Here is a 23,845-nt window from a genome sequence, read left to right on the forward strand (position 1 = left end):
TCTCTCTCTCTCAAAAATAAACATTAAAAAAAATATTTTTAATAAAATAAGTTAATGATTCCTAAGGAAGCAGAAGACATTTAGAGACAAATACCTCCTGTAAAAACCATAATGTACCCTGGTGAGCCTTCCAGTAATCTGTTTCCTTGGATATGTCACTCAATCGAAAATTCCATTTTATCGGCTATAAATTGGTATCGCACATAAATGGTTCGTCGCGAGGATGAAATGAGGTCAAACGTGTCCAAGTGCTTTGTAAACAGTAGAGTTTTATACAAATATAGAGTTATGCACCTTCAAGCTATCACTCCAACAAAGACTTATTCAATTAAACATCTTTTGAAAAATTTCAACAAGGTATAAATACATTCACAAAATAATCTGTTGGTTGAAAGACTCCAACAAAGTTTACAGAACCTGCAACAGAATTTATAGACTCCTACAACAGCTTGGAGACTGTTACATATATTGCCTTAAGAAATACCATTAATACAAACGCATGATTTACAATACCCCCATTATAGCAAGAAAAAAAAAATAGATTCATAAGATAAAATGTCTTGTGGGCATTTATTATGCCAAGTATTCAAATGATTATTCTCACTATGACATAAGAATAATACTCTTTTAGTGATAAAAGAGAGATTTCATTAGGCCAAGGACCAACAAAGAGCCTACGGAAAGTGGCAAAGTGAAATCTGACTAACCCTTCCGAAAAATAAATAGAACAGCAGCAATCTCTAGGGGAGCCCCTAAACATAAACTAGGAAAATTCCATTTACATGAATTGGGCCCTAACTACGCGACTTGTTACAAATGAAAGGAAACGAACTTGACGAACTAGTTAACCACTGGCCCGAATTTGGTTTTTACCTGCCTGTGACTGCCTAAGAAGTCTCATCACAAAGTATGTATTAAGTTGTAAAGTTAACAATTATTTCTAACTTCTAAATAAGCCAAAGTGCTCACTCTCACCATGGAAGCAAAACTTCCTTCTGACGACGATCTACAAGACAAATATGTACACATCTAGAGTTCTGAGAGACGGGGAACATCTTCCATATTCTGTGGGTCAAAACGCAAAGGTCTCCATTCATATGCACGTAAAGACACTTTCATTAACTTGAGACATATGGCCATCACCTACGTAAACCGGGAACCAGTTTGGACAGTGTCTCTGGCCACACCATACTTTCGAGCCCCAGACGCTAGAGAGACAGTAAAAAACTTAACGTGAAAACGACTTTTCCAATTTTTTAAAGCAAGAGATTAATAAACTGGAAAAACAAACCCAACGTTCCTCCTTGCAACATGTACTCAGTTCCAAAAGGTTCAGAGTCCAGAATCTCTCCAGCCATTCCCCCGCGTAACCGAATACATGAGCTTTCTCTCCCCTCTTCAGGAAGTCTGATCATCTCCAGTGTTCTGCAAGAGGGAAAAGAACCCCTTAATATCGAGAACAATTTTACTTAAAACACCAGACTTCAAAGCGCTAGGAAAACAGCCCATCCTTGGAAGTGAAGCCGGTTGCTACACTGCCTCACCGTCCATGGCCCAATCATGTGAAAAATTACAGACATGGGGGCACCTGGGTGGCTCAGTGGGTTAAGCTTCTGACTTCGGCTCAGGTCATGATCTCACGGTCAGTGAGTTCGAGCCCCGAGTCGGGCTCTGTGCTGACAGGTCAGAGCTCGGAACCTGTTTCAAATTCTCTCTCTTTCCCTCTCTCTCTGCCCCTCCCCGGCTTGCACACATGTTTGTTAAGTATTCCATAAAAATGAAACACTACAAGAATTAGAAAGGATTGCATGAGTCACTGACCGCATCCAAATCACCCTCACATCCAGAAAACACTTGCCTGTCTTAACAGCTGCTTTCCGAGATACGATGTGGCCATGTTGGTTAAATTCTTCCTGCTGCCCACTTTGCACCTGATGTACCCATACAGGTTGGCACCTTGTAGCACCACACCCATGATAACCACCGCCTGGGAAGGGAAAAATAATCAGCGGCTACTGGACTCAAACTGACCGAACTTTCTCTGTGCCATATGTGAAACAAGGAGGACTGTCGCGGGAAAAAGAAGGAAAAAGGAAGCTCGCGGATGAGGCTTATGCCAATGAGACTCCTTCACTTGGCAGAACAGGCTTATCCAATACGAGCTGTGCACAAGGCACTTTGTCATCACCTCCCCCCCCCGACAAATAATTCTTAAACACATATTCTAAATACCAGGCGCCAGGCCAGTCCCTGGGGATGCGGTGGAGGGACCATTCTCTCTAGTACTTTCTATGGGTCTGTGAATAAAGATATAAATAAATAAAGGAGAGTCAGAAGAGACTCAAATGTTAGTTATTCCTTTAAGAATTACGAAAGAATGAGGGGCACCTGGATGGCTCAGTCAGTTGAGCGTCCAACTCTTGGTTTCAGCTCAGGTCATGATTTCAGCTCAGGTCATGATTTCATGGTTCGTGGGATCAAGCCCCACGTCGGGCTCGCTCGCTCTCTCTCTCTCTCCCTCTCTTTCTGCCTCTCCCCGGCTCACCCTCTCCCTCTCTCAACATAAATAAACTTAAAAAAAAAAAAAGAATTATGAAAAAATGGCCATGAGATAGGTCAAGTTCAATAAACCGAGAGCATGCAGAGGGGAATCTTGGCTCTCTGCTAAGGTGTGTGTGACAACTGGCTTCTGGGAGAGCAAAGCAGCGCCCTGAGGCAACAATCCACAGATGTTTGCCTCCTGTGACAGCAGGACGTGGAGGGGGAGGGGGGGGCGCACTAGGAGGAGATGTGCTTTGGCTGAGTTGTTTCTTCCTGGGGCCACATCCAGGAACCTATAGGTGACTCGACTAAGATCACTAAAAGAGAGAGTAAGAAACTCAAGCCTATTCTTTAAACATAAGGGAAGAAAAGTTAATTAGGACAATGTGGGGAGGACCCATGGTTAACCACTCTAGAACAGGGGTTGGCCAAGTGTTTCTACAAAGGCCAGATAACAAAATATTTTAGGCTTTGCAGGCCATGTGATCTCTGTGGCACTCAACTGTGCCATTTTGGCCCCAAAGCAGCCACAGGCGACATGTAAACAAATAGGCAAGGCTACGTTCCCATAAAAATTTATAAAAACAGGTGTTGGGCTGGATTTGGCTTATAGTCCATGGCTTGCCAACCCCTGCTCTGGAATAAACAACTCATCAACCCATCTGCTATTAAAAGGATTACCCGGGAAACGCTACATCTGTAAAAAACAACACGGCTAAACAGAGTATCTCTCTCCAATCCAGACTCACTCCCTTTAACCCTTAACAGGCTGTACAGCTGATTTTCAGGAGGTTAAAGGATTTGAATGTTTAATTAAGGAATAGGTTCATATTCCTAACAGTAGTGGAGCTATACCTGCTGTTTTAAACTTGTGTCTCAGGGAAATAAACACATTAGAATTAGACAAGGTTGCTGGTTACCTGAGTAAACATAGAACGATATTTTCATTTAAATACATCTCTTTCGACTCATGTTTCTGAAATGGGGGCCTGGGTAGCTCAGTCGACTTTGGCTCAGGTCATGATCTCGTGGTTCATGAGTTCGAGCCCCGCATCGGGCTCTGTGCTGACAGCTCAGAGCCCGGAGCCTGCTTCGGACTCTGTGTCTCCCTCTCTCTCTGCCCCTCCCCTGCTCGCACTCTCTTTCTCCCTCTCGAAAATAAATAAACATTAAAAAAAAAATGTCTTTTTTAAATAAGTTAAAACAAGCGGATGTCTGGCTTAAGATGGCATCATGAAGCCAGACTTCAAGATCTCTCTACCCCTAATATATAACAGGTTTATGAAATACATGGGTTTGGGGCACCTGGGTGGCTCGGTCAGTTGAGAGTCAGACTCTCGACTTCACCTGGGGTCATGATCTCACGGTTCACGGGACTGAATCGCACTGACAACACGGAGCTTGCTTGGGAATCTCTCTCCCCCTCTCTCTTTGCCCCTCCCCCGCTCATGCTCGTGCTCGCTCCCTCTCTCTCTCTCTCAAAATAAACTTTAAAAAAATACATTTGTTTAAAAACGTAGGATTTAAAATAAAAGGCAAACAAGCTGGTACTGATAAACGTTGGAGAAAAAGGGCTTGTGGTCAGAGAGCGAGCCAGCTTGGTTTTGTCCCACCCAATTCTCAAAATCCCCAAAGAAGCTCCAAGGGAAATTTCCCTGATGATCGCCACCCCAACAGCCTGGGGGCAGAAGTCCAGAGGACACAGACAGATAGCCCCGGCGATAAAAGGCAGAAACAGTCACGACTCCCATGGAACCAGCACACAACACAGGCAAGAAATCCCAGCGGCCCGCCACGAGCTGCCTCTCCGGTGACGAGGAGGAGAAGAGAATGCACAGAAGGACAAGCAACCATCAAGTCCATGTTCCCGGGGGGGGGGGGGGGGGGGCAGGGGTAGGAAGAGGTTCCCGGAGAACCCGGGTGGTTGTAACCTAGGATCCCAAACCACCTTCCACAGAACCTCTCTCACCTGTTTTAGGGAAGTGGAAACGGTGTTAGACACAGACCGGGCTGACTCTCCCAGAGGGATGCGAAGGCCCCAGGGCCCCACAAACCACCTAAAGCAAGAGGGTAGCACCAGTAGGGAGCACACGCCCACCCAGGGAAAGGAACCGGAACCGTACGACCTAAGAGAAGGCGAAGCCCAAGCAAGCCAACAAGGCAGCCAGAGGCCGGGCCGCGTCGTCCTCACACCTACTCTCAGGCCCCACCAAAGACTGTTCACGCTGTAGCTCAAAGCGGAGCCCAGAAATCTGACACCACCGGGGGGCGGTCAAGGAGAACTCAGCTACGCTAAGCCAAGGTCAAGACGAGGTCTGGACAGAGCTGCCTCTGTAAGCATGAGCAAAATGGTGGTAGGGTGGGGAAGGGAGAGGCATCCATGTAAAACTGAAGAAAGAAAGAAAAGAAAAGAAAAGAAAAGAAAAGAAAAGAAAAGAAAGAAAGAAAGAAAGAAAGAAAGAAAGAAAGGAGGGAAGGAAGGAAGGAAGGAAGGAAGAAAAAAGGAGGAAAAAGAAGAAGAAAGCAAGAAAGGAATAGACTATGTACAAAACACAGGTGAAGAAACAATTCTGGGGGCACCTGGGTGGCTCCGTGAGTTAAGCAGCTGACTCTTTATCTTGGTTCAAGTCATGATGTCGCGGTTGGTGAGTTCGAGCCCCACATCGGGCTCACTGCTGACAGTGTGGAGCCCACGTCAGATCCTCTGTCCCCCCCCTCTCTCAAAAATAAATAAATATTAAAAAAAAGAAAAGAAAAATGGAAAGACAGTAGAGGAGAACAGATAAAAATGACCCTATATAGAGGTAACTGGTCCCCCAGAATCAGAGAAGCCAAAAAATGGAACGTAAATAAATTTAAAGACTTGACAGAAGACAACCGTTCTGATTCAAAGCAAAACCTGTGCCTACATATCAGAGGAGCATACAGTTTCCAGAAAACTCAATGCAGAAAGATAAACACAAAGACCCTCTGGATATACTGTAAAACTTTGAGAATAAAAAAAAAAAAATTCTTCATCCAGGGAGAAAAATGATTCACTCACTTACATGGAAGTTAAGTAAACCTGACCTCAGATTTCTCTGCAATATTCAATATAAGAAAATGATAACGTAGGGGTGCCTGGGTGGTCAGCTGTTAAGCATCTGACTTCCGCTCAGGTTATGATCTTACAGCTCATGAGTTTGAGTCCTACATCGGGTGGGCACGAGTCCCCCTTCGGATGAGCACAAGCCCTGCTTCAAGTGAGTCCTGCTTCTCTCTCTCTCTCTCTCTCTCTCTCTCTCTCTCCTCCCACCCCTCAAAAGGAAAGGAAGAAAAGAAGAGAAAAGAAGACAAAAGGCAAAAGAAGACAAAAGAAAAGAAAAGAAAAAAAGAAAGGAAAGGAAAGGAAAAGAAAAAGGGAAGGAAAGGGAAGGGAAGGGAAGGGAAGGGAAGGGAAGGGAAGGGAAGGGAAGGGAAGATGATAATGTAACGTCTTCTAAAGGCTACGAGAAAGAACCTGGGACCTAAGGATATTAACCCAGCCAAGTCATCGACCAAGAATGAAGTCAAGGGGCTCACATCCTCAAACACGACAGGGCAAAAGGAAAGTAACACCTGCAAGTTTTTTGGGGAAAAAAAAAAAATACCCAGCCATGAAATTTAGCCAACCAGGGGGTAAAAGGAAAAACTGCAGTTAAAAGAACTGAATCAATATATTTAAAAACAGATCAAAGACTGAACAACCGGTAAGAAAGGTTTCCAAGGGTGATTGTCAGGAACCTTGACAACAAGATGAATACCCCAGCAAACAAAACTCAGGCAATACAGGAGGGAAGAAACCACAGGAGGCACAGAGGAGGGTTTATCTCATTTCCTTTCCAACAGACTCTCGAGGTCAAGACACAGGCTTAAGGACGATACTTAAAACAACTAAAGTTAAGTCTATAAGCCGCAGAAATCCAAAGGCGGAAGCAGGGAGGAGGGGGAGGAAGCAGGGCTGTTAACTGCACCGTCCTTCATAGCAGGGAACCGGTACAGGTTTCCTAATCCATGAAAGAGCAGATGAAACAAAGGTCTCAAGTAACAGAGAACTACTAGAAATGGCAAAAACACACCATAAACCTTCCAAATCCCAAAAAGACAAGTACGTATGTGCATACGCAAAGAAAAAAGAGCCTATGTAGCAAAACAGACACAAGAAAATATTAAAAATGTGAGGAAAAAACATAATTAAGGCCAAACTATACCTGATATCGATAAATGTTAAGTGAGGGGCGCCTGGGTGGCTCAGTCGGTTAAGCACCTGACTCTTGATTTCAGCTCAGGTCATGATCTCACGGTTTGTGGGTTCAAGCCCCGCATCGCACCTGTGCTGACAGTGCAGAGCCTGCTTGGGATTCTGTCTCTCTCTCTCTCTCTCTCTCTCTCTCTCAAAATAAACTTAAAAAAATCATTTAAAAAAATACTGAGATAAACTCAACTATGAAAACAAGACTCACAGTTTAGATCAAGTGATAGGTTATATTTTCCAAAGATGATACAATATCCCATATGCTTTTCTAGAACCTCTTGATCCCCCTCATCAAGCTATCAAGCTTAGTTCCCATTCCACTGCAGTGGAGAAGTGGCAAAAGTGACGATGTTTGGGCCTTGATTGCTGCCATTGCCTGAACTGTGTCTCCCCCAAATTCTAATGTCGAAGTCCTAACCCAGTACCTCGGAATGTCACTGCATTCGGAGACATGGTTTTTAAAGAGCTGATTAAGGTAAAATGAAGTCACTGGGGGGTGGGGAGGGGGGGTACCCTCATCCGGCATGACCAGCATCCTTGTAAAAAGAGATTAGGACACAGACACGCAGAGGAAAGACCACGTGGAAGAAAGCAGGGAAAGACGGCCATCCACAAGCCAGGGAGGGAGGCCTCGGAAAGAAGAAATCAACCCTGCCAACATCTTGGTCTGGGTCTTCTAGCCTCCAGGAGTGTGGGACAATAAAGTTCTGTTGTTTAAGCCTCCCAGAATGCAGCACTCCATCGGGACACCTGCAGCTAACTAACACAGTTGTAGAAGGCAATTCAGCTTCTGAGCAGAACGCTCCCAGTTGGAGCTGTGACCCTCCAAGGAAGCAGTCTCACTGCCACGAAGCCACCATGCTGGGAGGAAACCCCAACTGGCCCTTCGGGAGCACAACGTGGAGAAGCCACCGGACCTCACAGAAAGGAGATGCCTTACCGGCCTCCAGCTGCCCCAGCCACTAACTGCAACCACATGGAGCCCAGCCCACAACCTCCCAGACAAGCTCTCTCCAACTTCCTGAACCAGAAACTGTGAGATACCAAGATGCCTCTTGTTTTAAGACGTTACATTCTGGGAAGATTTACGATATAACCAATGGACAACCGGAACAAATGACCAACTGATATTTTCAGAGAGGATCACTCTGTTAGTTCCAAACTAGGCTAAACGTGTTTGTCTGGAGTTTATTGAACATCCCCATCCAACAAGATAATAATGTGATAAATGTATGGTAACCTCTGTTCCAGGTGGGTGAAGTCAAAATCCTGCTAGGCACTTGGGGAATTGGTGAAATGGGAACTCTGAGAGGATCCTGCTCTCCGGTTCTCAGAGAAAGGCAGAGTTGGGACACCGGACTTGGGAAATTGGTGATGAAGCAGTCTATTCAAGAGAGTGAGGTCCCCAATGTTAACACCGATGGCCGCATACTGTGATCGTCCGTCAGACATCCTGATGAATCACTCAGTATGTCTACGCTGACACTCACCAGCCACTTCACTCTGAAGGAGAACAGCGCACTGAAGGCAAATATCACCCACAGCACCGGACAGGCAATAAGTCCTAACCAAAAGATTCTCGATTCGGCCTCGGAAACAGTTTTACTCTCTTGAGCAGAATCCTAAAAAAAGAGCATGAGTTTAATAACCAATATTGTGGTATTTACCAGTAAAAAGCTTAACATTTTTAATGACAAACACCATAACCTAAAAGTCAAATCAATTAATACAAATGACCCAAGTCCCAAGTTAGAACCCCCCAAAGGACAGTTAGTGGACCCACCACGATTTAATCTTAAGAACTGGCTTAAATATGCTTTAACTCAAGAATCTGGTACCTTCAGGGCTGAGTGGACCGTCTGTCATGACCCAACACAGAAAACGTTGCTTGTGATGGACTTCTGTTCAATTCTCACTGCACCTAACACTGTTTATTCATGAGGAAGTTTGGAATCACACCTTAGGAGGTAAGGATCAAGAAAATCAAGGCTAGTCATCCTGGTCAGGGGTCCAGAGAAGGAAATGGAATCAAGGGATTCTGGACGATGACCACAGTGTTTCAGCAATCCCCAGAAAGTTTAACTTTCTTGTTTGACTTGCCTCCACGGTGGATTTTATGATACAAGGAGTACGGGCTCACTAAGCACAACACTGCTTCCTTGTAAGTGGTCCTTGTCTAGGTCCCTCCGAGCATCAGGCCAACAATGTAATTAGTAGCGTCTCCAAGAATTCTGTCCTCTGCCTCTCAAGCCGATCTCCAGGGGAACCTGAATGTTCACCGCAGATGAGCAGGCTCACCCAAAACAGATCGGCGTCCCCTGGGGCTCCTGAAGGCAGGGGCTTAAAGGAGAGACGGCTCTGATCAATTCAGATTTTCTATCCACTTGTAATCCTTCTTTTTCTTGTTCCTGCGCACACGGGGCAGTGGACCATGGGGACAAGGACAGAACAAGCTATTGGAAGCAGTTCTCTCCTAACAGGAAGAAATCCCCGGAGGTACCAGGCGAGGCAACACAACGCGGTGGGTCCTCAGAGATGCTTTATCAGCAGCCCGTGATGGGCGGCTTAGCACACAGCACAAACTCTGACCCAACCTCCTGTCTCACAGGCTTCTTTCCCGTACGTGCCTTTCTTCCAATCTCAACTAGACAGAAAAACGCAGCTAAGCTTCGGGAGGCCGTCTGGTTTAGTGCTGACGGGCCGAGCAATGTGGGGTAGCACTTCCAGTCCTGAACGCTTTGGCCTTCAACATGCAAGTGTAATCTACATGTAACTTACTGAATGACACTTTGAAAAATAAAAAGGGCAGTTTACCTTCCTGGACTCAAACACCCAATGGCTTTTTCCATCTTCGTCTATGTGATTCCACCAACGCAGACCAACCATGAGTCTACCTGTGACATTCTGAGAAAGAAGAATACATACACACGCGTTTTTAAAAAGTGTCATTTAAAGGCCTACGAGACCACATCTCGGCGCGAACACATCATCAACCAAAAAAATCGTGGGCTTTACCTCCACAATATCCAGTTAAGAAAGACCACCATATACCAGGCCAGAACAAAACAATACAGGAAATGCAATGGCAGGACCCGCAGGGGTGGAGGTGACAGGGTGGGCGTGTCCATAAGCATTACCCTTCTCGGGGCGCCTGGGTGGCTCAGTCGGTTAAGCGGCCGACTTCGGCTCAGGTCATGGCCTCATGGTTGGTGAGTTCGAGCCCCGCATCAGGCTCTGTGCTGACAGCTCAGAGCCTGGAACCTGCTTTGGATTCTGTGTCTCCTCTCTCTCTGCCCCTCCCCCACTCATGCTGTCTGTCTCTGTCAAAAAATAAATAAACATTAAAAAAAAAAAAAAAAGAATAGGGGCGCCTGGGTGGCGCAGTCGGGTTAAGCATCCGACTTCAGCCAGGTCACGATCTCGCGGTCCGTGAGTTCGAGCCCCGCGTCGGGCTCTGGGCTGATGGCTCAGAGCCTGGAGCCTGTTTCCGATTCTGTGTCTCCCTCTCTCTCTGTCCCTCCCCCGTTCATGCTCTGTCTCTCTCTGTCCCAAAAATAAATAAACATTAAAAAAAAAAAATTAAAAAAAAAAAAGAATAAAGACATTCTTGGGGTGCCTGGGTGGCTCATTTAAGGGTCCGACTTTGGCTCAGGTCATAATCTCGCAGTTTGTGGGTTTGAGCCCATCGGATTCTGTGCTGACAGCTCAGAGCCTCGAACCTGCTTTGGATTCTGTGTCTCCCTCTCTCTCTGCCCCTCCCCCGCTCATGCTTTGGCTCTCAAAAATAAGCATTAAAAAAAAAAAAAATTACCCTTCTCTTTTTTGCTCATGAACTTGTGTCCTTTGTCTAATTCCCTAATGTGTACCTAAGCCCCATGCACTTTAGTTACTGAGACTACCTTTTCCCTACATATCCTGACTGCAGCTCCATATAACTGTGTGTCTCTAAAAATGGTGGTTCTGGACTGAAGGTTTGTGCCCCGCCCCCGCCAAACCCATACGTTGAAACTCTTACCCCACCCCCATGTGATGGTATTAGGAGGTCGGGCCTTTGTGGGCGATCAGGATGCGATGAGGTCATAGGACGGAGCGTTCGCAAATGGGATCAGTACCCTCTTAAGAGTCAGGAGAGTTTACTTCCTCTCTCTGCTCTGCCATGTGAAGATAAAATGAGAAAGTGGCAGTCCAGAACCCAGAAGAAGGCCCTCACCACAAGCTGACCATCCTGACAACCTGATCTTGGACTTCCAGCCCCTAGAATCAGAAAAAGAAGTTCCTACTGTTTATAAGCCACCCAGTCTATGGTATTCTTATAGCAGCCCACATTGACTAAGTTAAGACAGAGGTTATAGGCACTAATCCTCATTCAGCACCTCAAACGTACCAAGCTCTTTTCCTCTTACTGATGTAACAAATTACGACCAATGACTTTGACAGCTTTCTCAAGGTTTATTTATGCCACTGTTTACTGAGCCCCTACTATGAGGTACTATCCCAGCTGCAAGTGTCATGGGGAAGAGAGGCAGTCAACCAGCACACGAATGTGCCACCACCATCACCCGTGGGAAGGGAAGGGCGAGGGAGAGGCGGTGGGGGAGGAGTGTAGGTTGCCGTAACAGTCAAACAGAAATCTGATCTAGTCTGGGAGTCGGAAATGGCCTCCCTTGAGGAATCAACATTGGGAATAAAATTTAAAGGATAAGTAGGAATCCCTAATGCGGGAGAATATTTTTTAAGGTTTATTTATTGACTGTGAGAGACGGACAGAGGCAGCAAGTGGGGGGGAGGGGGGAGGGGCAGAGAGAGAGGGAGAGAGAGACTCCCAAGCCGGCTCCACACTGTCAGCGCACAGCCAAACCGGGGACGTGAACCCACACAACCAGATCATGACGTGAGCAGAGACCAAGAGTCAGATGCTCACCGACTGAGCCGCCCAGGCACCCCAATGCAGAAGATGTTTAATCAGGGGTGCCCACTAACAGATTCAGGGGTTCTGTGAAACTTGGGGGAGGAAAAAGTTGTACCTTTATTTTCACCAACTTCTGAAGTTTAGTTTATCTTTAAATTATGAGTGCAGACAACAAACCACGGTAGAAGCAGCAGTACCCGTGACTTGGACCAATAAAAACCTGCAGACACCACAGTATAGCTTTTATGCTCGCCACTGCTTTGAAAGTAACTAGACATTCCAAAAGAAGCATGTATTGTAAAATCAGAAATTTGCCTTTTTAACGTTTCCATTACATTTCAATGTACGTGACTTCCTTTGAAATCTTATGTATTTTCCCTCACGTACTGAAAAGCGTTCACAGGGGCGCCTGGTTGGCTCACTCCACGGAGCGTGTGACTCTTGATTTCAGGGTTGTGAGTTCGAGCCCCACACTGGGTGTAGAGATTACTTAAATGAATAAATAAATAAATATAAATAAATAAATGAGCTCACAACTTCATGAGACTGTGAAAGGGGGTCCATAGCACAAAAAGGTTAGGAATCCGGGTGTTAAGGTGATTCGGGAATGAGAGCAACATTCCAGAAAGATCAGTAGCACAGAGCCCTTGGGAAAAAAGTAAAATCAATCAATTTATGGGACTTGGGGTGATTGACTGGAAATGGAGTAGGAATAAGGCAACTCATATGCATCTGGTTCGCTCAAGTTAAAAAGCAGTGATTTGCGAGGCGCCTGGGAGGCTCAGTTGGTTGAGCGACCACCTCTTGGGTTTCAGCTCAGGTCATGATCTCACGGTTCTTGAGTTGGAGCCCTGAGTCAGGCTCTCTGCTGTCAGCACGGAGACCACTTCAGATCCTCTGCCCTCCTCTATCTCTGCCCCTTCCCCGCTTGCACTCTCTCTCTCTCTCTCAAAAATAAGTAAACATTAAAAAAAAAAAAAAAAAAAACCAGTGATTTGAGGGCTGCCTTGGGTGTCGCAGTTAAGCGTCCGACTCTTGATTTTGGCTCAGGTTGTGATCTCACGGTTTGAGACACTGAGCCCCACATCGGGCTCTGCATGGACGGTGCAGAGCCTGCTTGGGATTCTCTCTCTCTCTCTCTCTCTCTGCCTCTCTCCCACTCATGCTCACTCATTTTCTCTCTCAAAATAAATTAAAAACAATTTTTTTTAATATTTAAAAAAGAAAAGAAGAGCCTTCAGACCAAAATTCGCATTGTAGAAACGCTAACACTGGAAGACTAAGGAAAGAGGAGAGCTGTCCCTGAAGACAGAGGACAGTCAGGGCCTCTTTTATTGGCGATTTTCAAACAACGCCTCTTGGAATATTTTCAAACTCTTTTCCCATTATCCTGTTCTTTTCTGCTTTGATCATTAGATTATTTTCCTAATTTCTCTCTGGCTTATTGTTTTGGAAGCTTCTGGACCTCTAACGATAAAAGCCTTCTGCCTATGTTTTTCCTCCGCGTTCAGCATTAGACACGTTCTGAAAGCTTCAGTGTAGATGATCATTGTCATTAGGGTATAAATAATCTGTATTTACAGTCTTTATCTCCTGTTTAAAGCCAAGGTATCTCAGCAGGTTGGCTTTTATTTGTAATTCTGAGTTGGAAAACCATTCTCTTTAATGAATTCTTAGCTTTATTGTACCGGGCTAGAAAATAGAGCTGCTCTGGGGCATTTATCTGGGTTTTCTTCACCATGACGCTTAACTAACTTCTGTAAACGTTCCACAGGGACTGAACAGGAAGAGGTCTTCTGTATGTACAAAGTTCCACGGTATTGCTAGTAAGCTGAACTGCCATTTCATTTACATCTTTCAGACCTTATTTATTTTGTGTCGCTGTGATCCGCCAGAGACGGCAAGCACTTTGTTTGACTCCTGTCACGACGTTTTGCACATCTTCCCCTAATGCTTCTAATAGTTCTTCCCTGCACCCGGTTTGAAGGGACGCCATTCCGTGACTGGTCCTCACTGTCATTCATAAGAGGCCCTTTCTTATTCCCTTGAGTGCTGTCTTACTATTTTGTCTGATAAGATTATAATGCCAGGTTTCTTCTTGTTTAAATTGGTCAGATATTATCTTTGCCTTTTACTTCTTCTACTGTTGCCATTTTAGTTAGATCCTTCCGTCGGGCTCTTGATGTTTGACCCAATCTTCAAACTGTCATCTTCAAAAAGAGGGGCTCCTTGGGGGGCTCAGTCAGTTGAGCGTCCGACTTCGGCTCAGGTCATGATCTCGCAGTCTGTGAGTTCGAGCCCCGCGTCGGGCTCTGTGCTGACGGCTCAGAGCCTGGAGCCTGTTTGGGACTCTGTGTCTCCCTCTCCCTCCACACCTCCCCACTCACACTCTGTCTCTCTCTCAAAAATAAATAAACATTAAAAAAAAAAGAGTTTAGGGGCGCCTGGGTGGCTCAGTCGGTTAAGCGTCCGACTTCGGCTCAGGTCACGATCTCGCAGTCCGTGAGTTCGAGCCCCACATCGGGCTCTGTGCTGACCGCTCAGAGCCTGGAGCCTGTTTCAGATTCTGTGTCTCCCTCTCTCTCTGACCCTCCCCCGTTCATGCTCTGTCTCTCTCTGTCTCAAAAATAAATAAACGTTAAAAAAAATTTTTTTTTTAAAGTTTAATCAAATTACATTTACTGTTAAAATTAATTTGCTTTATATCTCAGTGGTTTGGACATCTGTGAAAGTAATTCTCCCACAGATAAAAGAGTGACATTTTTTAAGTCCTTGCTTAAAAAAAAAAAAAAAAAAAGAAGAAGAAGAAAAACAAAATCTTTATCAGAAAATACACTTTTTGGCACTGGGTTTTTAAAACCCTAAACCAAGAAGGATTTAATTATAAGAATTTGGAAATGACCAGGAAGAACTGACCGAAGGCTGTTGTTCTATCAGGCTAAACAGACATTACATGAACAACAAAAAGAAACATGCCTCAAAACAAAATTGTGACCGGGATACAGTAAACAGTGCAGAGCGTAAAGCAAAAGAAGAAATTCAAAGAAATACAAGCCAAAGACAGTATTAAAAAAAAAAAAAAAAAAAAAAAAAAAAAAGCCTAAATAAAAGAGACCTTTATGGGGACACCTGGGTAGCTCAGTTGGTTCAGCCTCTGACTCGATTTCAGCTCAGAGATCCTCTCTCTCCCTCTCTCTCTGACCCTCCCCAACTAGAGCGCACTCCTTCTGTCTCTCTCAAAATTAATAAAGAAACTTTAAAAAGAAAAAGAGAGACTTTTATAATCCCCATTCTCAACATTTTGTGGCCTATGGAAGCTGGCGACCACCAAGCCAGCCATTTCTGGTGGGAGAACTGAAAGGTCTAAAAAAACGGTTGGGATGGTGGCTGGGAATAGACTTGTAACATCTTACTGGCCTCTGAATCAATACACACGTCTCGGAAATTCCAAAATCAGCTTTTTTTTTTTTTTTTTTTTTTTTTAAACCTTTGATTTTTTTCCCCCCACCATTTGACTATGAAAATTTCCAAACACACAGCAAAGTCAAATTTTATAGTGAGCACCCAAATGCCTACCACTAGAGTCTGTATTTAATATTTTACTACAGTTACCTTATCACGCGTCCATCTATCCAGGTGTCTGTCTGTCTATCCACCCATCCCTCTACTTACAGTAGCCTCTGAGTTTAAAACCATTTCTTACTCCCTCTTATCCCTTCTAGCAGGGTTTCTCAACCTCTGCGCTACTGACATCTGGGGTCAGAAAATTTTTCGTTGTAGGGGGCTATCCTGTGCACCTTAGGACGTTAGCAGCATCCACGGCCTCTACCCACTGGGTGTCAGCAAAACACCTCCCCCAACCCCAGCTGTGACAACCAAAACTGTCTTCGGACATGGACAGTCGTCCTCTGGGGAACAAAACTGGTCCCGGTGGAGAAACACCGCCCCGGGACACGCATAGGGGCCTTTGTGAGTGGCGGGCACGCTCCTCAAGAATGTGTGCATGCTCTGTCCTGGGCTCCTATCTAGATATCGTACACAGCACACCCTGAAGCAAAACAAGTGATATGAATTAGAAATAGTATACAGGACCTGTGACTGCTATCACATTTTGCTTCTTTGTTTAATTTTAAAGCTGATGGAGGCTGACATAAGGCACAGACAGATAAATTAGTAGTAGTGTAATAACCTACATGTGATCTGATGATAGACCGTAACACACGGGACGCCCGCGGTGACAGAAAGATATAAATGAAGACAAATCCAAGATGCTAAGGGTCACTCTCCCCCCACGGTTCATACATCGTTCAGTCTCATCACATCAAATACAACGTTAAAATGAGAAAACAATCAGACCTACCTTGACTGCCCAAAAGTCACATGACAACAACAAGATAATTGTCACCATACAGGCAATAAAGCTGCTGCTGAACAACTCACAGAGCAGATAGACGACGATGGCACTGACTCGAAAGAACAAATGGAAAAATGACGCCACCGGGTGTCTGAAAATCAAAACACAGTGAAAGAAAGGCGATTACGCTTCAGCACAGGGGCTGCGGACACAGATGAACGACGCCTTCCGCCACAGCATCCACCAGCCAGGGTTTGGTCAAAACAAGAGACGACTCTGAGGAAAAAGCAAATGGCCGCCTCTATTTTTACATTAAGTCCCATTATCTGACCGGGCCCTGCTGCCACAGAAAATACCGTATGCAAATAGGACTTGACCTTTCACAAGATATATGAGCCACTCTGCCAAGCTTGGAGAATTCAGGAAACTATACTCTCAGGATTAAAAACTATTTTGTCATATGGGGCGGGGCGCCTGGGTGGCTCGGGCGGTTGAGCGTCCGACTTTGGCTCGGGTCATGATCTCACGGTTCGTGGGTTCGAGCCCTGCGCCGGGCTCCGTGCTGACAGCTCGGAGCCCGGAGCCTGCTTCGGATTCTGTGTCTCCCTCTCTCTCTCTGCCCCTCCCCTGATCGTGCTCTTTCTCTGTCTCTCAAAAATAAATAAACGTTAAAAAAATTTTAAGAAGATGGGGCGCCTGGATGGCTCAGTCTATTGGGCATCCAACTTCGGCTCAGGTCATGATCTCATCGCCCATGAGTTTGAGCCCTACGTCAGGCTCTGTGCTGACAGCTCGGAGCCCGGAGCCTGCTTCGGATTCTATGTCTCCCTCTCTCTCTCTGCCCCTCCCCTGATCGTGCTCTTTCTCTGTCTCTCAAAAATAAATAAACGTTAAAAAAAATTTAAGAAGATGGGACACCTGGGTGGCTCAGTTGGTTGAGCATCCAACTTCGGCTCAGGTCATGATCTCATGGTTCATGAGTTCGAGCCCCGCATTGGGTTCTGTGCTGACAGCTCAGAGCCTGGAGCCTGCTTCGGATTCTGTGTCTCCCTTTCTCTCTGCCCCACCCCCGCGCGCTCTCTCTCTCTCTCTCTCTCTCAGAAATAAACAAACATTAAAAAAAAAACTTTTTTTTTTAATTAAAAAAGAAATTACTGTCACATAAAAAAACTAATTCCAGGGTGCCTGGCTGGCAGAGTCAGTAGACCACGCGACTCTTGACTTCGGGGTCCCGAGTTCGAGCCCCATGCTGGGCACAGAAATTAGTTAAAAATTAAAATAAATAAAACAGAACTCCTAGGCCTTCAGAAATCACTTCTGGCTTTAAGGCAAAGTAGCTCTCAGGCAGACTTTTGGTTTTAACAGCTTTATTGAGGTATAATCCACATACCCCACAATTCGTCTATTTAAAATGTAGGCCCCAACAGTTTTTTGGTATATTCACAAACTGCGCGATCACCTTTGGAACTTCCTCATTACCCCAAAACAAACTCGAGACCCACGGGCATCCCTCCTCATCCGCCCCAACCCCACCCCTCTCTCCAGCCACAGACAACCGCTAACATACTATCATCTCTACAGATTTGCCTATTCTAGGCATTTCGTATAAATGAAAGCATACAAGTGGTCTTTTGTGACTGCCATCTCTCACTCAGCATCATCTTCTCAAAGGTCAGGTAGACGTCAACCGCAATAAGTCAATCTCTTGACAGGGACCTGAATTTGGAATCGAAGTCTGTTTGGCTTGACGTGTTCGTGTTATCGACAAAAGATCCGATTCTGAAATCTGCACAATCAATCCGAATGCAACACGCGCAGGGTCTAAAGGAACGATGCACTCTTGGTAAACAAGTGGTGGAAGTAAACACACGAGGGTTCACAAAATCGGCTTCGCAGACGTGAAGACGCGCCACTGAGTAAACTCCACGGGCCAGTTAACTCCCACAGCAAATCTGAACTGTCGTCTGTGCCCCAGACCAAAACTCAAATTGCCAGGTGGCCGCTGCGCACAAGTTCGTGACAACCGCTCTGCCTTGAATGCCACCGGCCGGCACCCGTCGACACACAGAACCCAACTCCGACGATTCACCCTCTTACCTGATTTTGGATTTTTTTGGTCTGTTAGTGGTCTCCTCTTCCGCATCAAACAGGGAGACATCCTCGGTGTCATCATTACTGTCCTAGCAGGAAAATTAAATATCCGTGAAGCAAGAGGAAACTCAGTACTTGCGTGTCTCCTACATAGAAGGCACCACGCCAAAATGGAAAGCAAAAGAAAGACACGGTCCCAGACATCGGGAATTCACAACCTAGCGAAAGGGCACCCCCATCGGCTCGGGGCTGGCAACGAGCCATCGCTACCCCGCTGCTGAGCCCTGGGACAAACCATGGGGGGCCAATGACGCTCCTGTAAACTTCCCACGGCTGCGGCTGCGCTCAGTCACCGTCACCAGCAGGGACTCCCGGGGACAAACTCCATGCTTTTGGCTCCTTCACGAAATCATCTGCCTGCACCCCTGTTTCCCCGACCCCTTCTCACTAGTCTCTGATTATCCAACGTGAAACCAGCCATGGGGCTCGGAATCTCTTCCTTTCCTGCCTCCTCCATCAATTTCCCCTTTATTTACACTCTCTTGTATCTTGGGTCTTCCTCTGGGACCTCTCCGGTCAGCATATGAACTTCTTCAGGGGTCATTTGTTGCTGGAAAGAGGTTTCAAAAACCCTGAGCCGGGACCTCCCCTTCTGTCTTCCGCCCTCGATGCACAGCCTTTCTCCCTCTCTCGGCCTCGGACCCTCAGGGTGGCTCACACCTCGACCCGCTGCGGCCTCAGCCCAGCCTCAGCCGCAACCACGACGAACCTGCTCTCACCCCTTGCCTGGCGCCAGCCACCCACCACCCACCTGCCTTCACCTCCTCCCTGCCGGACTCCAGCCCCTCATCACCCACAGGGCAATCTTCCTCACAGGACAGTCACACCGGGTCCTTCCCCTCGCAAATCGTTCTCAGCGGTGCTCCTCCTGGTAGAAGGTAAAACTCACCTCCTCCACCGGATCCCCCTCCTTCCCTTCCGACGCTCCCTCCCACTGGGCAGCCGCTACGTGTTCTCAGAAAACACCAGGGGCTCCCATCTGCCTGCCTTTCACATCTTTTCTCCACCCAGAAAGCTCTTTCCTTCTCCATCCCCTACACAGCAAGCCCTCAGGCAACACCAAATCCACCTGGAAAATTTCAGCTACAATACAGAAAGAGCTGAGAAACTTGCCCTGAAATCCCCAGGCTTCCCATTTCCAATCCCCGCCTGCCCGACAATCTTACTGCAGCTCTCCAAGGACCACCTCCATCTAGACACTAAGCTCCTGGGGGCAAGGACTGTCACTGCGTTGTAGTAAGTCCTGGTGTACCGCATAGCACCCGGCCAGGCATAGCACCCGGCCAGGCGGCACAATATTTCTTGAAGGCGGGAGCAGATGAACAAAGGAGGCAACTGCAGACTGTGATCGCAGCCAGGAGAAACAGGAGTGCAAACGGGAGCACAGAGGAGGAAGCGAATCTTTCCTACCAAAGGGCTCCGGAGGAGAGCTTATGTGCTGGGTGCCGACAGAGCAAGGCCTCCTGCTCACTCCAGTCCCTTGACTAGGTATATTTTCAAAGGCAGAGAGTGGAAACGCACAAGATCTATGTAGGGGTCCACGGAGTAAGAGAACAGTGAGAGAAGCAGAATGGGAGCTAAGGTTTTAAGAGGAAAATAGACTCAGATCTGAGACCAGTGGTTCTCAACCTTGGCTCACGGGTTGAAACTGCCTTGGGTACAAGACAGAAAGACACAAAGAAAGGCAGACAGAAAGATGGAAGGAAGGAAGGAAGGAAGGAAGGAAGGAAGGAAGGAAGGAAGGAAAAGAGAAGAGAGAAGAGAAGAGAAGAGAAGAAAAAAGAAAAAAGAAAAGAAAAAAGAAAAGAAAAAAGAAAAAGAAAAAGAAAAAGAAAAAGAAAAAGAAAAAGAAAAAGAAAAAAGAAACCCTGATACCTGATCCCCACCCCAAGGTGGTCTGGGGTGTGGTTTGGGCATCTGGATTTTTTTAAAGCCCCTCAGATGACAATAATGTACAGCCAAGACTGAGATCCACAGTATGATGCTAGGGTCTGAAAAGCCGACACTTCTCCTTGATCCCAACAATCCAATCTATATCCAGCAGATGGGGTGACCTCTCATACATATCATCTCCCTACTTTGACTTCATAAAAATGGACTACCCATCAGAACCATCACCACCTGGCCCCGCCCACCTCTAAGACCTTATCTCGGGCCGCACCCCCTTCTTGAACTGTGGTGGACTGATAATGCCTCCTCTCAGTCCTGCCAGACTTCCTGGTGCTAATGCTTGGAATCTGTAAGTACGTAAATTTTTAGCAAACAGATTTTTGCAAACAGATTTTTGAATTAAGGAGTTTGAGAGGGGAAGAGTATCCTGGTGCCTCCTTAGCCCTTGACTCGTTTTTGACTTCTGACCTGGAACTATAGGATAAATTTCTATTAAGACACTAAGTTTGGGGCGCCTGGGTGGCTCAGTCAGTTCAGCTTCGAACCTCGGCTCAGGTCATGATCTCCCGGTCAGTGAGTTCGAGCCCCACATCAGGTTCTGTGCTGACAACTCGGAGCCTGGAGCCTGCTTCCAATTCTGTGTCTCCCTCTCTCTGCCTCTTGCCTGCTTACATTCTGTCTCTCCCCAAATAAATAAATAAATAAACATTAAAAAATTTAAAAAAGAAAAAGAGTTTGGTTTTGGACCTTTAACCTGAAGATGCTGATACTAAGACTTTTTTAAAAAATTGAGAAGGGGAACCACTAGCATCTTCTAGAATGTTCCGATTTAGGTGTTAAATGAAAATTCTGGCCACTGTATGGAGAAGCTGGGAGAAGGAGGGGAAAGACAAAGGCACAAAGCTGTGAAGCTTTGTGCCAAGAAGCAATAGCTTGGTCTCCGGAGGAGGCAGTGGAGGTGGCGAAAAACATCCAGATGCCAAATACGTTTTAGAGTGGAAATGACAGGATTTGCTGACGGGCTGAACGTGGGGGTAAGAGAAAAGGGGTTAAGGAAGATTCCAAAGTTTTTGTCCTGAGCAGCTAAAAATAAAAGCACCAAAGACAGACACTTGGGCACTCCCAATATTTAGGGGTCAGAAAGATGAGAAGGACTAAGCAGTGGGGGCTGGAGAGGATGTGCTAAGGCCTAGGAGCTGAACCAGGGGGGTGGTGTCCGGGAAGTCAGGGGAAGAAAGTGCTTCCAGGAGGAGGGTCAGATCAACCGTATCAAATGCTGCTCACAAGGAGGATGAAAACCACAGAGACTACTGTATTTCTTTCTTTTTTTTTTTTTTTTTTTAATCTTTCTTTTTTGAGAGAGTGCAAATGGGGTAGGAGCGGAGAGAGAGGGAGACACAGAACCCAAAGCAGGCTCCGGGCTCTTGAGCTGTCAGCACAGAGCCCGATGTGCGGCTCCAACTCACGAGCCATGAGGTCATGACCAGAGCCGAAGTCGGATTCTTAACCCACTTAGTGGCCCCAAGACCACTGTATTTCTAACCGGTCATCAGTGACCTCACTAAGAGCAGTTTCAGGATGGCAGACGGAAGAGGGAGAAAACCAGACTAGAACGGACACAAGAGACAACAGAAAAAGTAAGAGACAAGTACAAATAAATCTTAAGGAACTAAGAATGGGGTGATACCTCAAAGGGCGTTTAGAGTGAAGTTTTTATTTTTTAAGGCAGGAGAAATTAAAGCATGTTTATATGTTAACTTAAGCTTTGGTGGCACCTGGGTGGCTCAGCCAGTTGGGCCTCCAACTCTTGATTTCGGCCCAGGTCACGATCTCAAGGTTCACAGGATCAAGCCCCGCTTCAGGGCTCTGCGCTGACCGCACAGAGCCTGCTTGGGATTCTCTCTCCCTCTCTGCCCTTTCCCCAGCTTGCACCTGCGCTCGCTCTCAAAATAAATAAATTTTTAAAAAACAAGCTTTTAAAAACGGAAAGAGGGGCGCCTGGGTGACTCAGTCGGTTGCGCGTCCGACTTCAGCTCAGGTCACGATCTCACAGTCCGTGAGTTCGAGCCCCGCATCAGGCTCTGGGCCGATGGCTCAGAGCCTGGAGCCTGCTTCTGATTCTGTGTCTCCCTGTCTCTCTGCCCCTCCCCCGTTCATGCTCTGTCTCTGTCTCAAAAATAAATAAACGTTAAAAAAATTTTTTTTTAAAAACGGAAAGAAAACAGTGATGATGGAGAAAAGCAAAGAGAGAATTGCTGGAGCACCACCTTCCAGCAGGCCAGAGGCACGGAAACCAGCGCACGAGTAGGCAGGATGGCCTAAGGATGGAGAATGAACAGGAAAAGAAAGGCAGAGTATGTGGGAGATCCCGGGCAAAGATGCATATGGCTGGTGGTGTGAAATTCTCTTCTGATGGCTGCTACTTTCTCGGTGGACGCAGAGGGAGGGAAGGAAGGCTGAAGGTCTGAGGAAAGAGAAACCACAGTAGTGGCCCAGGAGGGTGGGAGAGGGAGGAGCCTGTGGGAACGTGGGGGTGAGTGCCTGGCAGCCTTAAGGGCCCGCTTGAGGTTCATGGTCACAAACTGGACTTGGGAACGCTCCGTATGGCTGTGTGTTTTTCTCCAGCTTCCTTCAGCCTGGGTGCAGGTTCAGAAAGCAGAATCGAACCATCATTGGATCTTGTCTACTCAAGCAACCTCCTTAGAGTGGTCTTTACTGACCATAAATTCTAAGGCTGCCCTATTCCCAGATACTTGCTATATACGTCACTTTGTCTTTGCTGGCATTACCTGGAAGCATCCTCATATGTAACTAGTTAGGTCTCCCCACCCCAACCCATGGACAAGCCCCCACCCCCCAGCACCCTACAACTCACACATTTCAGGGTAAGAAATGTGTGCCGTTCACAGCCCTATCCTAGGGCCTAGAACGGTGCCTGGGCCATAGTAATCCCTCAATGGGAAAAAAAAAGAAAAAAAAAAGCTATGGATACTCAAGTGAAAGTGCACGATAAACAGCAAAAAGTTTTGTTTTGTTTTGTTTTGTTTAACCTAGGAAGAGATGATTCTTCCTCATCTCTGGTCTAGACCTGCAAACTGTAATTAACTCTAAGGGCACAGCCGTGACCATCGAAGTGATCAACAATCACCATTAGTGTTACTTCGGCAACAAGCACTTCACTGCAAGGGCCTGGCGGTGTCTCCCACTCCTGCAGGATCGCACTGCACCCCCGAAAGTCCCCGAATGGTTGGGGAAAGCCAGACCACCCGCAACTTCACACCGAGGGCGTTTCCTCAGCACGGCACCGGCACCCGTGCGATCCGGCGCCCCACCTCTGCTGGCAATGCGCTTCTGCACACCCCGCAGCCGTCCCTCCGAGGCTCAGCCGGGGCACCCCCACCCCCCACCAAGGCCTCGGGGCCCCAGCCACGCTCCCTCCGGCTCCCCAACCCCGGGGTTCGGTCAGCCAGCTGGGGCGCGGGCACAACGGCCCCGGGACGCCAGACTCGCGCCCCCCCCGGGACCCAGCAAGCCCGGCGCCCAGCCACACCCACCCTCACGACGCGCCGGCGGCCCCTCACCTGCTGCAACATGACCGCCCTGCGCCAGGCCCACTTCCGGGAGCCACGTCAGCGCGGCCACTGACGCGACCAGGTCCCCACAGGAGGGGAGGAGCAAAGCACAAGCTCAGCCCGTCCCCGCTTCCGCTTCCAGGTGCTTTGCGGGA

The 23,845-nt window shown here is 47.0% G+C and overlaps 1 protein-coding gene across 3 annotated transcripts; it reads right to left on the reverse strand.

Moving 5' to 3' along the window:
* Positions 1-249: 249 nt before the first annotated feature.
* On the reverse strand, positions 250-23,835 carry TVP23C (trans-golgi network vesicle protein 23 homolog C). 3 transcript variants are annotated; one of them, XM_047833027.1, is made up of 7 exons: positions 23,700-23,835; positions 18,175-18,257; positions 16,084-16,228; positions 9,629-9,718; positions 8,305-8,436; positions 1,859-1,987; positions 250-1,425 (listed from the first exon to the last, which is right to left on the reverse strand). In XM_047833027.1, the coding sequence occupies exons 1-7, from the start codon at positions 23,709-23,711 to the stop codon at positions 1,399-1,401; spliced, it is 618 nt and encodes a 205-aa protein (XP_047688983.1). In that variant the 5' UTR covers positions 23,712-23,835; the 3' UTR covers positions 250-1,398. The 3 variants fall into 3 exon arrangements, with proteins under 3 accessions (XP_047688983.1, XP_047688984.1, XP_047688985.1); XM_047833028.1 differs by lacking the exon at positions 1,859-1,987; XM_047833029.1 differs by lacking the exons at positions 16,084-16,228; positions 18,175-18,257; positions 23,700-23,835 and adding an exon at positions 10,830-11,040.
* Positions 23,836-23,845: the final 10 nt, after the last annotated feature.

The sequence above is a fragment of the Prionailurus viverrinus genome, chromosome E1 (genome assembly GCF_022837055.1).
Source record: "Prionailurus viverrinus isolate Anna chromosome E1, UM_Priviv_1.0, whole genome shotgun sequence".
Classification (NCBI taxonomy): domain Eukaryota; kingdom Metazoa; phylum Chordata; class Mammalia; order Carnivora; family Felidae; genus Prionailurus; species Prionailurus viverrinus.

Coding starts and splice junctions, on each gene's coding strand:
- TVP23C (XM_047833027.1), bottom strand. Junction 16,229..18,174: donor CCAAAAAAATCCAAAATCAG/GTAAGAGGGTGA, acceptor TTTGATTTTCAG/ACACCCGGTGGCGTCATTTT. Junction 9,719..16,083: donor GTGACTTTTGGGCAGTCAAG/GTAGGTCTGATT, acceptor CTTCTTTCTCAG/AATGTCACAGGTAGACTCAT.